Raw genomic sequence first — 16,237 nt, 5'->3', positions numbered from 1 at the left:
CTTCTCACAAAACCATAAATGCAGATGATGGATTATCTTTTTTGTGTATAATGTCTGCAGAACTGTGATAAAGTTCTGCACTCTCGGATACAAGTCGCTCTCGGACACAAGTATGATTTGACGTGTAAGCTGTGTGAAAAGTATGGCAACTTATGCTGTATCACAAACACTCTTGATGTGGGTAGAAGAAAGTTTAATGTAATATAAACACAAAGCATCCATTTAGAAAGGCTTAAATTGAAAAGGAGTGTGGATATCTGGCTGGAGTCTCAATAAGCTGGGATCCTGAGAACAAAGGGAGCTCCTGAAGCCTGGGAGTCTTCCAGGCATGAACAAAAAACACTCTGAGTTATGATCCAGTCAGTGTCTATAAATGGAAAAATCCATAAACTCAGGCCACCACCCTGGTAGCATGAAGTAAAGGCCAAAGTAATGTTTTGAAATATTTATTTTATATTTTTAAGTTTGTACTGAAGTAGACAAAAGGTACACAAATCATAAGTATACAGCTCAATGAATTGTGATGAATAGAACTCACTCATGTAATACGCACCCAGGTAAAAAATACAGAATATTTATCATCAATATCCTAAAGCCTCATATCTTGGGTCTCCTTCCATTCACAATCTGCCTCTTCCCAAAGATAATCACTAATCTTGACTTCCACCATTAAACATGACATAAACAGAATCATACTTTTGTTCTGACTTTTCGCTCACCAGTGTATTTGTGAACCATCCTAAAAACCTTTGAGCACACCTTATCATCAAATTAAAGGGCTATGGGCCCTACAAATCACCACTTTCCACCAGCCTATGGAATTTATCTATCTGTCATCCAACCACCAAACTGTATTATGGGAACAAATATCTTGTAATTCTGTGACAGCCTTTCAGCATCTAGTAAATCTTTGAATTGGTCATTGCATCTGTTCTTATTTGGCCTAAGCACTCTCTTCTAAGACCCAGCACTGCAACTAGCCTCTGCATTTTCCATGCATTTGATCTTTAAAACAGGCCAAGTAACTGGTTACTGCCCACACAACTGCCTGATATCTATCGACTATATCCATCCGTAGCAGTACGACCCACCGGACTGCCCCACATCTGTGATCCTGAAGAGCCATTAAGTAAGTCATTGAACTTCCATCGACTTTATCCCTATAAGGTCACAAGACTCATAATCCAAGGTCTAGGGCAAGACACTCTGACTTCAATAAGCAGTATTTTCCATGAGCAATAACAGGAGTTTGTATTTCTATACATCTGCATTTCACAGCAGGAATCCAACTCAGTGGACACTTCAATGCTGATACCACATTTAAGACACAAACTCTTACACAAAATTGAAAAAAAAAAAAAAAGTCTTCACAGAAACAAGACCAATACTTGAACTGATTCTGATTCCTGGAGCTGATTCTTTACTTTTTGAAAAGTTTAGAAATTTCTATGTGGAGAGGTAATTCATGACCATTAAATAAAACTTAGAAAACAGCAAAATACAAAAAATTAAATAACATTTCTACTCCACAATCCAGAAATTGCCACCATTAACAATTTGGTATACTTCCTTTGACTATAGTTACTATACATGAAATCTATCTATTAATCTACATAGCTTAATGTAATTAGCATCTAATATAATTTTCCACCCAAAGTTTTAGATAATTATATAATACACACTTTCCGATATGTTTAAAATTATAAAAACTCATTTTAAGGGCTTTGTAAACCTATTACATGGGTTCATTAAAATTTCTTTTATTTTAACCTAAAACATACAAATGCACATACATTTGCCAAATATTTGGCTACCAAAGTGAAGGCTTTTCTCTGAATAAACTTCTTTTATCTTTCCATGAAAGACCAAACCCAAATGTGCACTGTGATTTTTCAGTTTCAGTGTATTATTGTGGAATAAGAATGTGAAATCGCAGGTGAAACAATCCAGGTGCAAATTTCTTATGGGTGTATCAATATAGTCTCCCTTAAACTTGTCCACACCTTCTTCAACAAGCAAGCTGTTTTAAGTGACTTATCTTTATGGAGTATATCCAAAGTAATCAACTTAGTTCTAATAGAAACCACAATTAATTCATTGCTTTGCATACTATTTAAATACAACAATTGGCATAAACAGGTGTGGGAGCTAATAAAACTAACTACATAGTAATAGGTCAACACACCTCTCCTTTGGGGGAGGCAAAAGCCCTACCAACGGGGACTATTCAGCAAGCAGCAGGCGCCTATCAGTTTTTTTAATACAGACATAGTGTCTCATACCGAAAAGTCAGGTAAACAGAATTCAGTCAAGAGGATAGTGTTTAATACATGCACCCCATTTTCACTTTTATATTCCTAGAGACTGTAGATTTTGCCATTATGCTGAAAAAATGTTTGTTTAACAATAAATTTGGGTAACCCATCTCATTTCCCCCTTCTCCATTCTTAGTCTACAGGATTCATTCATAGTCTTATGGGATTCCGACAATACAGGCTTCCTGGCATTGCCGTATTCGGATCCTTCTGCATAGCTATTCAAAGACTATATAACCCAATCTTAGTATTTGATTTATTTCTGGTTTTCTTTCATGAGTTTACAAAAGTAGAAATTCCAATCATCTTTCACTTTAACCCATAGAATAGTTTTTGGCACAATGTTCGTTTGACTCAGAAATGTCAAACAAATAAGCAATGACGGGGGTAGAACGTGTGGTACCCTTGGCAGCCCATCAGGGTCTCACCAATAACCCTGTGACTACTGGTTGGTCAATAGTGGGGACCTTATCGTATGGTACTAAGAGGAATTCAGATACTCTGCAGAGACACTGCGAGTGGTGCAACACCCAACATTTATTTCGTAGGGCTGGTATTTCAGTGTCCGTAAAACTGCAAGGCTATTGCTTCACAGGTTGCCTCACACATTTCATTGGCCAGTCTCAGCACAGGATGGAATAACTACTGTAAGCAAAGCAATTTGGAATGGGCAGAGAAGACAATTTGGGCTAAATTTTAGCAAGCACAGAAAAAAATGTCCCTAACTGTTCTCGCTCATTGTCCTATTGAATCATATACAAGCAGCCATAGGAGAAAACAGAGTGAAGAAGATCAAGGAGTAGAAGTTTAGATGCACATATTCCTTATCTTTTGTTGAAACATCCTGAAAATTTACCTGTGAATTGAAAACCAGGGCAATTTCTCTGGTTAAAAAGGCTCCCTTTTACCACAGCAAAGAACAGGTATGGAGCAGATGTGCCCTTTATGGGGTTTACAATGGCATGTTGCACTGTAGATGAGCCTAGGCTTGAAAGAGGCCATGTACACTGATGTGGACGCACTGTATCGATGGGTTAGGATTTGGGGTGGGGAGAGATTAGCTGTAAAATGACGTGCTTATGTATCTGATCCTTCAAACTGTGCCCGTTAAGCATGTACCGGGCAAAGCACAGAAACACTCTAAGCCCAGCTTGATTCCCTGTGTGACCGAGAACCAGACCTAGGCTGCAGGCCCAGATGACTGCCTCTGAATCCTTGTTTCAGTAAATTAATATGACCACGTATGTCAAGGGCTGGTCCTTCAGACACACAGTAAAACCCCACAGATGGCAGCTCGGGTTTCTATTATTACCTCAATTCTTAAGCCCCTTCCAAGACTGAGATTCTGTGAAGAATCCTTCCCCATTTCTAAAAGTAAAATTGAAGGCACAAAAATCAACACAATTGGACCCCAAAATGATGAGGAGGGGGTGATTTTCTCTTGGTGAACTTCTAACTACCTGGCAATTCATAGGAAGATCATGCTGAGGGTCACATGTGGTCACGCGAAGGGTGTCTCAGGAGGGAGGCCAACATGTTCAGGAAGTCTTACCAAATGTTTAGCATAAAACTCCTGTTCTCATAACTCTGGCTGTAATTATTAATGCTGAAGTGGTTACATATATTTACATGATCTTGTATTTTTATAAATGCTCTTATAGCCGATATTGCATCCGGGACATACAGTATCACTTCTAGGAAAAGGCCTCAAAGACACAATCTTATCATTGGGAGCTGTTAAACTTCTATTATTAAACTTAATTCTGAATTCCATTTGCAGGCTTGTTTCGGACTAGCCACTTTTATGCCTGGGCATGGCACTCTATGATTGATGTACAATCACCAACCTGTCTTGAAAAATAGAAGGCTTATAACAAAATAGCAATACTCTGAAATATAATTCAGAATGAAGCTTCCAACCAACACAGACTTGAAGCAAGATGTTTTCAAAGTGTTAATATTAAAGATCCCGAACGTACAAAGGCATACGTCTGAAAGAGCTGGATGGATGCCAGCAGCCTATTTAATCCCATAGAGCCTAAATTAGTAACTCCTGAATTAAGAGGGGACGAGAATGCAATGCAGAATTGCCTGTTTTTACTACAGTTCTCTCCAAAGACTCCATGACAAGGAGACAATGTGGGAATGAACATGAAGGGAGCCATGAGGCATTCTTCCTTTTATCAAGAATCTTCAGATTTCTGTCGATTTCAGATTTCCAAATCCACATAATCCAACAATCTCACTCATTTTCCTCAAAATTGTAGTTCCTCTCTTTGATAAACATGTCCAAAATAGGCTTTAAGAAACACCTACCAAGCAAAGGAGGAGGGATGATGGGCTCCAGTTTGTGACTGAACTGCCAAGGTGATTTGAGGTCGATTCCCATACGGTATTCTACTGTGTGCGCCAGGTGTCAGAAAGGAACCGAGGGAGATCCCAAGGGCACACGAGAACAATATTCTCTCAGTGTGATGAGATCCCTCAAGCTAGGTAACAGACTGGCTCCAACATTTATTTCAACTGAATTCAATGGCCTGATGGGTTCTTGGATGAAAATGCCTCGTTTGTCCACTTCCCATTTCTCTGGACATTAAAACAGTAGAAGGTTTTGCAGCTTCCAAGCACTTTTACCAGTAGTAGAAGAGGCAAGTTATTATCATCACATTCTTTATCCCAGAAGAGGAAGTTAAACTTCTAAGAGATTAAATAGGTTCTCTAAGGTTGCAGTTATCACAGGATTCAAGGCTACAGGTTTTTTGTTTGGTTTTTTTATACAAATCTTTGTCACCCTCCCACAAATGTCCCTACAAAATATGGTCATGACTAACATTTTTCTAAACTGTAACCTACTCAAAAAGTCACTTTTTTAACCTAGCTCCCTTCAGCCAGCTCATGTCATCACTCCTCCAGTGATGAACATGGTGAGAAGGTCACAGCCACCTGGAGAAACTCAAGGCAGCCTGCACACCTCCATAACCACCTGTGGGGTTGTGTGCTTCCCAACACTCAGTTGGGGTAACAAACCTGTTTATGCCAGTTGTTCTTACTGTAATTATGTAATTTAGTTAAATTTCACGTAAGCCAATGATACATGATTATGGAAACAAAACATAATTCAGTTTCCATTAAAGCAGTTAAATGCTTTGAAGAAACTTCAAATGGTAGTTATGAAGAGGAGGGAGAAAGAGGAGGAGGAGGAGGAAGAGGAGGAGGAGGAGGAGGAAGAAGAGGAGGAAGAGGAGGAGAAAAAGAGAATTACTTTGAATTATATGGACAAGAAAACTAAAAGATCCTCAGGGCAAGGATATGTTATAAGATTTATGAAGAATATGGGTTCAGAGTCCTTCACCAGTATCTTGAAAGAAGAAACAGGTATTTAGAGGTGTGGTGTATGAAAAAAAAATGCTAAGACCAAACTAATGAATACATAATCAAGACATACTCAAGAAAAAGCCTTGGGCCTACATCAAGATAGGGGAGGGTGAACATTCTATACATTTTAAGTTTTATTTTAATTTTCTGCTTTTTAAACCATTACTTTTATAGACTTTTATAGACTTTTTCAATTAACTATAAATATTGAAATGCTCCAAATCAATGTTAAATATTCATTTAAATGAATTTTGAAATCCAAACACATGACATGTATCATGAAAATAACAATGATATGAATTGATATAAGAGCTTATATTTAATTGTACACATTTTTTGTAGAATCAGATAATAAGGACTGTCAACATTAGTATGATTGGTATACCAATCTGTGTGGGATAATAAATGGCCATTAGCTTTCCACCAAGTTTTTGGAATCTTTAAAAAAAATTTTTTAACTTAAAAAATAAAATATCAAGACAGTTTAATAATTCAATTGCCCTAAATGGATTACAAAAAAATGTTTTCTCTTAACTTTCTACATCAACTTAAACAGTCTAACATATCTTACCAAAGGGGTTGATTTTTAAAACAATTCAGAAGTTTTTAAGGAGCCTTCACACAGTCATGACTCAATTTCATGAAAGACCAGGTAAGGGAGGAGTACACAAAGTCCTCAACGAAAGGATGGTGAAAACGGAAATCCAATCTAAAGTACACGTCCCAAAACTTTCATTAATAACTTTATGAATGGGAACCACTTATTTAGGTATGTGTTCATCCTGATATTACAAAACTTGAAATTGAGTCTATTCCTCCCTCTTGCCTTCACTATGTACATGGTTCTGGAAAAAACACTTTCTTGGGTATAGACAAATATAAGTTCTAGGATTTCAAAATATCTCAGTGGTATTTGTCAACACATTATCAGCTCTACGCCTCACTTAACACAAAAGTCTGAAGGTAAAAACAGATCAAAAGGGAGAAGAATGAATTTCAGTTTTATCCACAAGCAATTCAAATGCATTTTGCAGACTTAGATTTATGGCTCTTCCCTCGCTCTTATACATTTCAGGGCCAACTTTCATGTTCCGTTACCAATATCTCAGATAGAGAATTGAGATATGTTTGGCACTGGATATGAGAGGTTATGAGGAAAGAATTTCTACAAAAGAAGCAAGTTGAAAAATCAGTCTTCTTCTCAGTGTGGTATGGAGAGGAGGAAGGGTTCAGAGAGTATTCCAGAGAGGAGAGACACTGTGTTCCTCTACACACTAGACCTCCCAGAATAGCACTGGTTTCAAACCCTGCACCAGTACTCTTGCTTATGGCACGACCTGGATTCAGAAAAGCTGGTTTCTTTAGTAACAGAGAAAAGTTGCCACAAACCAGTTTTTTTCTGTTTCCTTTTCCTTTCCTTTTCTTTCCTTCCCTTTTCTTTCCTTCCCTTCCTCCCTCCTTCTCTAACAAGCTTGTGGATCAACACTGTGTGTTAAAAAAGGCTATCATTGAAACACCACAAGCACAGAGTTGGCTGGAATCACAAATCAAACTTGCAAAAGGGACTCTCCATCAACAACAGCAATGCCAATCTCTTATCTCAGCCATGAGGAATTGAAAAAAGAAAAAAAGGTTGAAACCACGATCATAGTGCACTGAGATCACACTAAATATGGCCCTAAAAAGAACCTTGTCAATTCTATGCCCATCCATGCCCGTTGTCTTCCATTTGGCCCGTGAAGTGCAACAGGAAGTATCTAAAGAGTGAAATGTACCGTATGATTGATTAAAGCAGGACAGTCTTACAATCCTGTATTAAGACCAAAGGAAGTCAAACCATACTCAGGTTGCAGCATGTGCTCATAAAAAAGCTCTCAATGGGATTTCATAAGAAATATTGATCTTGAGCTCTGAATCCTCTCCCTTTGGCTACCACACATGATTGGGGACAACATAGTACCTTCTATGTTGAAATTCATTTGAGGGCCTGTATCCACATAGATAAAAGACAACGTATAGGAGTAACTTTTTTAAAACAAATTATATCTGATGGTGCTTATAAAACAACCAACAGTACTGTTATTGAAAGACTAAACATTTTTTAAAAAGATAGGAAAATAGTCAATTTTATCAATGGCTCTCTTCAAAATTACAAATAGGCTACAATAAGGTAAAGCTTTATTTAAATAGACTTGGTTATCCCCATACTATGTTTAAACATCAATGATATATTTCACATCTATTTCTTCGCTAAATACAATATTCAAGATTTGTGATCTCACTCAGTGGAATTAACTAGGTAGCTTCCAAAAGCATAACGCATCAAAAGTGGCTCTTTGTCTTTAGTATTTGAATTTAACCAGTGATGCTGATCTTTCACCTGTTAGACAGTGCCTTTTGCTGAGTAAAATAATCCACATTTGCATTGACAATATTCTACATACATGCATCAAGTCTGAAAACACACTCAATACAGTATAAAAGGCTGTTTGTACACTGGTCAAAATCACTGTTCCTCTATTGTCTGTAGCTCCTGGCTTGAAAAATTTGTAAACTAACCTATACTTTCAGATCCAAAATGCTTCAAAGATGTTTTGGGGGAAATCCTCTGCTAGTGGCAGTATGCTGATATTTGTTTCTAAAGAGTCTAAAGGCAAGGCAAGTTCTGGGCAACACACTGGGAACTCAAGAGATTCCAGTAGGAAGGACGTTTTGGTTCAGTTCATGGTCTAAAGGTTGGAAGATGAGAAAAGTCAACTTTCAAGCCCTTCTTCTCCCTCTGCCTTTCAAGTTCAACATTTCTTTGTCTCTCATACTACAGAAAATTAGAAACAGTCTTCTACACTGGGCTTTCCCCACAGCAAAAATAGCTTTGGCTTGCAAAAATCCTATTGTCCAATTCGCAAGTGTGTTTATTCGAGAGTGAACCAGCCTCTTCTCCTGCAAAGAGCTGTGCTGCCCTTCACAGACAGGATCCTTCAGCCTGGCCTAAGAGGAACACAAAGAATTCATTCTATAAGCCTTGAGGTATTAAGAGCAACAGCAACGACCCTGGCCATTCAAGAACTGGTGAGTGAGTCCTGATAAAACAGAGCATCCATCCTCCTCAGCTGTCCTCAGGTGCTACAACACCATCTGTCCTGAAAAAAAGGAAAAAGAAAAGAAAAGAAAAGAAAAGAAAAGAAAAGAAAAGAAAAGAAAAGAAAAGAAAAGAAAAGAAAAGAAAAGAAAAGAAAAGAAAAGAAAAGAAAAGGAAAAACAAGGAAAAGAAAGGAAAAGAAAAGAAAACCTACTGAATGCTGAAGGGAGGAGCTGGGCAAAAGGGGATTTCTCTCCTGGGAACTTTAGTGACATGATCCAAACAAGTTAAAAATATAAATACCAAATATTCAGGCCATTCTTCAGCTCACAATACCACTATTGAAAATCCCTCAAATGAAACCTTTAGTTTGTTAATCATCCTGCAATCTTGAACCCAAAATTAATTACAATGTACTATTTCTTTAAATTACCATGTAACCTAAGTATTTAAACTCATCTTTTATGAAAACTGTCTAATCTTCCTTTCACTGAAATTTCCCTGTTGATATATGCAAACCAGGTCAGTTTCTGCTGGATTTGCATACTTGCTTTATCCCTTAATTCGACTGCTTATTAAAGGTTTTAAAAAAGAGCAAGACCTGGACCTCAGATACACATAAAACAAATACTGCTTATATGTCTATGTGAACGTTGAATCCATTAACAGATTCCTCCTCCTTTTTCCTTGGGGCTGAGAGCCCTGTCAATAGTCATTACTTATTAAACAGGCTGCCATTCCCTTCTACAGAATGTAGGAAGGGAGCGTGGAGGGGTAGAAAGAATTACCTTGAGCTTTTCTTTAAAAACCTCCGGAATGGAACACAAGAAAACCAACTGTGAAATAACATGAAACACACACACACACACACACACACACACACACACAGGTGGGCAATACACCCACACTCAATTATTCCTCTCACCTATCAAAAGAAAAGGAAACATCTAGGGTCTTCAGGATAGACACGTATCTATTTTCAATCCACTGAATATGTTTCACACATCCTTTATCCCTTCAAAAAACTCAAGCTGGATTTGTTGAGAGAAGCCTCTAAACACCTTCTGAGAAAAATGTGTTCTCAAAAATGACTGCTTCAGCCAAAGGAGAGAGGAACAGCAAGTTACTGGTTTAACTGCCATTCTGCTTTGTGGCAGATTCCCTCCTTCCCCTCTTCTCCTGGTCTCCCAATTTATTTTCTAGCCCCCCCTTTTTCCTTCCCCTTAAGCTTATTAAGAAAGGGCATAAGGAATTCCTCTCTCTTCTTTAGTGTATTTCTTACCCACAAATACACTAAATCCTAAAAAAAAAAAAAATTTCAAGGGTTAAATAACACCCAAGGGTAAGACCAAAGGTCAGGGAAATTATCAAATGACTGAAAGCAACCCAGGTGTTCCTACTGAAGAGTTAATGAGGAGATCAGCATCTTCCTTTCCCCCAGATGTTATGACTCAAAACAGAAATACACTATGAAGGCAGCACAAACCATGCAGTTTTTAGAAAATAGACTTTCCCAGAATTTGAACAGGCAGACTAGGGGTTTGTCCTAAATAACCTTCACAGGTTGTACAAACTGTTCCCATATCCTAATCAATAGTCAGATTAAGAAGCTTCCTAAGATTTCCTTAATATAAGAACAAGGTGGGGGTGGGGTGAGAGGTCAATTAGTCACCCAAAACATTATTTATAGAGACATGGAGAAATATACACCTCCTATACAAATAGATAGAAAACTACCATGCTTGGAGTAAATTGGCCAGTACTGGCAGCAGTGGAACAGAGGCTGAAGATGCTATAATACATTCAAAGTGATATCTGTTGCAAAAGGGTGGGATGTTCTCATCCTTGAGTGCAGAGAACTCTGCCCCATTCCGCCCGTATTTTTCAAGCACAGAGGGAGGAGAGATGAGGTTCACACTCCACTTTGGGAAAGGAACAAAAGCAAATGCTTGGCAGAGCTGAAAAAACTCCTCCATCATCAGGACCCTAGAGGCGGCAGCTCCGCAGAGCTCCCTTCATATTTCCCCCTAGTTCACTCACTCTAGGCGGCCACACAATCAATTTCCACACCTTGGAATGGCCACCGGCAGGCTGCGGGGGGGCGGGGGGGCAGGCGCGGGGGCGATCAGTTTAGCCCTTCGCCACGGATCTCCTCCCTCCCCCAATAGCTTCAAATTAACCCTTCCTGGTCCCTACCCGGGTCAGGGATGCTCGAAGTGTCTACAGCTTCTTTTTGCCAACAACATCTCCATCAAATCGTCAGCCCCACGCCCTCTCACAGCCCCCACAGGGGCAAAACTTCCCTTGGTGGTTTATCGTCGGTCAATTTGCATGTGCTTTTCTTTCTCTCCTTCCTACCGGCGGGGAAAGGGCTCAGAGGGTTTGGGAAGGCCCTCCCTTCCTCTCCAGCTCTCAACAGGAGCTTGATCCCAGAGCTCGCCAGCAGGTCTGCAGTGGGCAGGGATCGCACTCGCATTAACCCTTTGAAGGGAGTCAGGAGAGGTGTTCTCATTTGGGACTCACGGAAGTAGGACCCCTGAAGCTTGACAGTCTCCCTTCACTTCCTACGGCCTCCACCCCACACACAGACCCAGAACCGGCCGGCACCTTTTACCTCCCTTGTGGCCAGTGTTAACTCTCACTCAGTGCTCCAAACCTGTAATGGGGCGGGGTGAGGGGTGGGGTGGGGGATGCTAGGAGACAGCGAGGGGAAAAGGCAGCAAGAGAGCAGAAAGAAAACTCAGGAGTAAATCAGAGTTCAGACACAGTGTTTACTTACGAAATTTGGGGCTGGTGCTCGTTTCTGGCGTGGTCGTGGTAGAGGAGGAGGAAGCTAAGGTTGTGGAGGAGGAAGCGGCAGCGGCGGCAGCATCCTGAAAGGGAGACAGGGTCCAGGAGGGAGTAGAGTCGTGAAGGTAGGAGGAGGTAGCGAATGCCGCAGTGGGCCAGGAGGGCATTGCCTGGGTACTGGGGGTTCCCGGCACCGGGGGTCGGGAACCCGGCGTGCTGCTACTGAAGAAAGGGGCCGTGGTGGACAGGACCGTCGGAGGGGCCGCAGTGTTCCGTGCCGTGGTGGAGCGCGGGCTGGCCCGGATGGGCACTCGGTGCCCGGGGAAGCGAGTGGGCGCCCGCGTGATGGTGGTCAGGCGAGTGCTAATCCGGTTGGGCGTCCTGGAAGAGGCGGTGCCGCCCGCAGAGGGGCTGGCGGGGGACGTGGTGGAAGTGGTCGTCGCGGTGGTGGTCTCCATGGCCTTGGGGAAGGAGCTGGGCTTCGAGAGGAAGAAGGGGTCCTGGCCCATCCCCTTGGAGTCCACCAGGTCGGTGGGCACGTACTCCTTGACGGAGCCCACCACGATCCATTTGAGGAGCATGAGGCTGAGCCCCAGGCCGATGAAGCCGATGAATAGAGGCACCACGCACAGCCACGTCTGCTGCCTGTTCCACACGATGCAGTCGCTACAGCGTAACTCCCGGGGGGGCTCGGCCGCCCCTTCGCCGCCGCCGTCCGGGCCCCCGCCCGCTGCCGCCGCCGCAGCCGCCGCGGTGCCCTCCTCGGCCGAGGCGGCGGCTGCCGAAGCGGCTCCAGGTGGCGAGGCAGCGGCCGCCCCTTCACTCATCCTAGGAGCCGGTCTTCACCTTCGCCCCCCCGAGGGCCGCGCCAGAGGCATGGGGCCGCGCCGGCCGGGAGCGGGCACGGGCTCCGGCGGCGGCGGCGGGCTCAGGCGCAGGCAGCGGCCGCGGCGGCCGCATGCAAATCGGCTCCCTGCCCCCACGCCCCTCCCCCCGAGAGGCGGGCGGCGGGCGGGGAGGAAAGGAGCGGGGGAGGGGACGCGGGCCGGGAAGGGGGCGGCGAGGAGCGCGGAAGAGGGACGAGACGAGCCCCGGGCCCCGCGGGCCGGTCACGGAGCGGCGGGGAGCGTCTGCAGCCCTCCAAGCGGCCTCCTGCGCGCCGGGGCCCCGCGTCTGCCGCTGCTGCCGCTGCCGCCCGCCGGCTGTATGCGCTCCAGCCGCGCCGGCATCCTCAGGGCGCGGCGCCCGGCCCGCTCCCCGGGGCGCCCGCCCGCGCCGCCGCGGAGCTTCGCGCCGCCTTCAGGGGCTGAACCGGCCGGCCGCGGGCTGAGGGGCGCGGGGGAACCGCATTCCGACACAGGGGGCCGGCCTGGTCGCCGCCGCTCGCCCGCCCCGGCGCGCCGCAAGTCCGGGCGGCGAGGTGCACCTGTTCTTCAGCCGGCCCGCAGCCAACCCTCGGCCAGCACTCTCTTAGAGAGACCAATCCGAGCGCAGCGCGGAGGGCGAGCGGCCGGGCTCGCTGCGCTCCCGCCGCCTGCGGCTCGCGCCGTCGCCGCCCGACTCAAACTCCAGCGAGCTGCGCCGCCGCCGCCGCCGCGAGCCCGGGGCCGGGGCGCACGGGGCTCCCGCAGCGGGTGATCTGCCACCCGCCGCCGAGGGAACCCAGCAAGCCGCAGTGGATTCGAAGTCGCTTCCCGGTCGCGCTTAGGGAGGTGAAGGGGCAGAGCGCGTCGGGAATTCCGGGCGACGCGGACCCGGGCCACGGGCAGCTCTAGGCTGGCTCTGGCATCTGGGCGGGTGTGGTGTGAGCCTGGCCGCCGCGGACGGGCTGGGTTTCAGGCAGAGTAGCGCCTCCCACCAACGCCTAATGATGGTTTCTTAATGCGCACAAGATAAAGAACTGATCCAAGCAAACCCCCGCTTGGAAGTGTGTGGCAAAAGCAGCTGCCAACCGACTGTGAGTCCATCTCTGGTGTGGATGCAGTGGGGTCAGAGACTGACGCGGCGGAGCAGCGGAGCGGGGGCGTGTGCGCGTGGGAGGGTGTCTGCACTCCCCTGCCTGGTGGAGGGTGCTGTTGGATCTAGAGCCACCTTTCCCTCCGAGTTCCTGAAAGAGATGCTGGTGAAGCAGACGACCTTTTTGCAGTTGGACCTGGCAGGTAGCCCCAAGCCGATTTATGATAGCTTACCTTTAAAAAATATATACTATTTTTCAATGTAGATGTACTCATAAGCGCACAAGTCACAAGGCAACTGATTTTGAGAGGTAAAATTTAAAACGATTTTGGTTGGTATCCAAAATTCTGTTGCTGGTTTCTTCCCTTGGGTACAGAGGTACCTGTGTACCTATATCTGTGGTGCAGTGTGGGAGCTGCCTGGGGACAGGGCAGGGCGATGAAGAAGGGAAGGGGTAAAGAACCAGCATCAGTATGCTTTATGCTGATGGTGCAAATCCTCGCTTGTCAACTCTCCCCATTTCCCGGTCTAAAGTGGAAACCGGAAAGATGTTATTATTTACAAGCTCCAGGAATGAGAGGGTGAGGATGTCAGCCTCCTAATACACCTCCCCAGCACTGTATAATTGGCGTGGTTGATGGAACCAGCATTCTCTTGTCCTGTAGCCGTCTCCACAGAGATAAAGTTTTTTAAGGTATCCATTTTATTCACAGGTGGAGAGCAAAACGGTACACTGAAAGGACTGCAGAGAGCAGAGGATGCATTGAAAAGGGAAGCCTCTGGGATTTGGTGCCTACCAAAGTACTTTGCACAGACATGGCTAATAAATTATTTTTGATGGCAGTAATGCGGCTGTCGCCTCTTTCAGCTATAACATTGAGACTTTTTCCATAGGAAAGCTTTTGATTTTTAGTTTGATAGAATGTGCCCTAATCCAGGAATGCTGAATTATGATTCCAACAATTGCAAGTGAACAAAATACCACACACCCTTGAATCTATATTTCTTCAGCCTTTCAGTGCTAGGCACAGTCCTCTTAAGTAAAAATTAACCTAATCTCTGCCTTCTGTAGGTTCTGGGCAGTTATTGGCCAGCCTTTTCTGTATGGCAAATAAAATTTAGCTTTCACACTAAACGTGAAATTACGTAGTGGAGGTTACTTTTCCAAAACACTCCTAGTTCATTGCCCCCTCCTCCATTATTCGTGTGGCCTCTGTCTTCTTCATTCTCCGCTGAGATAAATCCAGTGTAAAAACAAAGTGCTGTAATGATGCAGCTGGACAAATGCTCCCCTGAAGCTGCGTTCACACAGTGTTCAACCCTCTTTGTCTATGCTCCCCAATGCCTTCTTCATCTACCTCCCCAAATTCCCTCTACTTCTCATTTCCACTTGGCTTTAACAACTTATTCATGGTTCCCTGTTGAGCTCATTTTCTCCCAGATCCCAAGCCACTGCACTTGACTGCCCATTAGCTGTTCTCACAATGAACATCATGACTAGAGGGAAAGACCGAAAAAAAAAGAAAACCCACTGCATTGGGGAGCAGGTTGTTCCTGGCCATCCAAGAAAGTTTGGCTGGTACAACCACCATTAATTTGCAGTTTTATCATGAGTCTCCCTGGGAACAGGTGGTAAGAACTAGAATTGGAATTGCAGGGATGGGGGGTGTCCACAGCTGAGTCAAGGACAAATGGTGGACATTCTTGCCACCAATGAGCAGCGAGCTAGTCAGTCCCATGGTAAGGAGGAGTCACAGTCTGGTGACTCATAGGTCTCTGAAGCAGAATGCTGCAGAAAGAGCACAGACTTTGAAGATAGGAATTCAAGTTAGAGCACTGCCCTTTATCAGCAATAAAGTGACTCTGGGCCTCTGTTTTCTCATCTGTGAAGTGAAACTATAATACCTACATTCTACATAATTATATGAAATTATATTGCTAAGTGGATGGTACCTTTTAAGCATCATTATCAGATACCTTCCTATAGAGAAGGATGTGGATTTTTCTAATAAATGGGCATGACGTACTTCAAGTTCTGAACATCTGGCAGAATACAAGCACCTTCTGGATGTTTCCTGTGCGATCCACTAACATATTAAACTCAGAATTTCTAATTATTGCTTATAATTTGCCCACAAACCAGCATTTCTATTGAACTTCAGTTTTTCCCTTCAGTGGCACCAATATCCCCAATCTGGAAGTCTCAGTTCCATCTCTGAAATTGCTGTTTTGGACTTCAAGGAACATGTTTTTTTTAGTGTGATTACACAGGACATCTCCAATCCCAATATCCCCAATCTATTTACCATCCCCATGAAGACCTGACGCCGCTAGGAGTACCAGGGATGGTACTCTTTTATTAGCCGTGGGTTCCCTGGATAAATGTGATTACTACAGAAGCCAGTCTGGCCTGCCGGATCATAATGTTCTTCATAATATTTTTAATAATATCCACTGGTATCATGTGTAGGCAACGTGATATCTCAAAACATTTCACACAGTGAACACTACAAAGTGTTAATGAGGTTAACCTTCTCCCTGTGGTTGCATAGTCCTTTTGCTCTCTTGGTTCAGTTCACTACTATTATAATGTTACACATTTAATAGTAAATCACGGTGGCCTTTTAAAAACAGAAGCAGATGGTTTTCCTCATTGGTCTCAACAAGTAACCTTATTTATTGCTTGTGGGCACTTGCTATCTTATATATAGGAGCCACCCAA

The 16,237-nt window shown here is 44.1% G+C and overlaps 1 protein-coding gene across 10 annotated transcripts in view; it reads right to left on the bottom strand.

Annotated features, from left to right (window-relative positions):
• The window catches only part of NRG3 (neuregulin 3), a 1,097,333-nt gene extending 1,084,807 nt beyond the window's left edge, over positions 1-12,526 (bottom strand). For all 10 annotated transcript variants that reach the window (XM_033131417.1, XM_033131422.1, XM_033131418.1 and 7 more), the window contains exon 1: positions 11,549-12,526. In XM_033131417.1, coding sequence (XP_032987308.1) covers positions 11,549-12,386 — 838 coding nt within the window. In that variant the 5' untranslated portion in view covers positions 12,387-12,526. The remainder of the gene's footprint in view (positions 1-11,548) is intronic.
• Positions 12,527-16,237: the final 3,711 nt, after the last annotated feature.

The sequence above is a fragment of the Rhinolophus ferrumequinum genome, chromosome 16, assembly GCF_004115265.2.
Source record: "Rhinolophus ferrumequinum isolate MPI-CBG mRhiFer1 chromosome 16, mRhiFer1_v1.p, whole genome shotgun sequence".
NCBI lineage: Eukaryota > Metazoa > Chordata > Mammalia > Chiroptera > Rhinolophidae > Rhinolophus > Rhinolophus ferrumequinum.
This window is presented reverse-complemented; position numbering and strand designations above follow the sequence as displayed.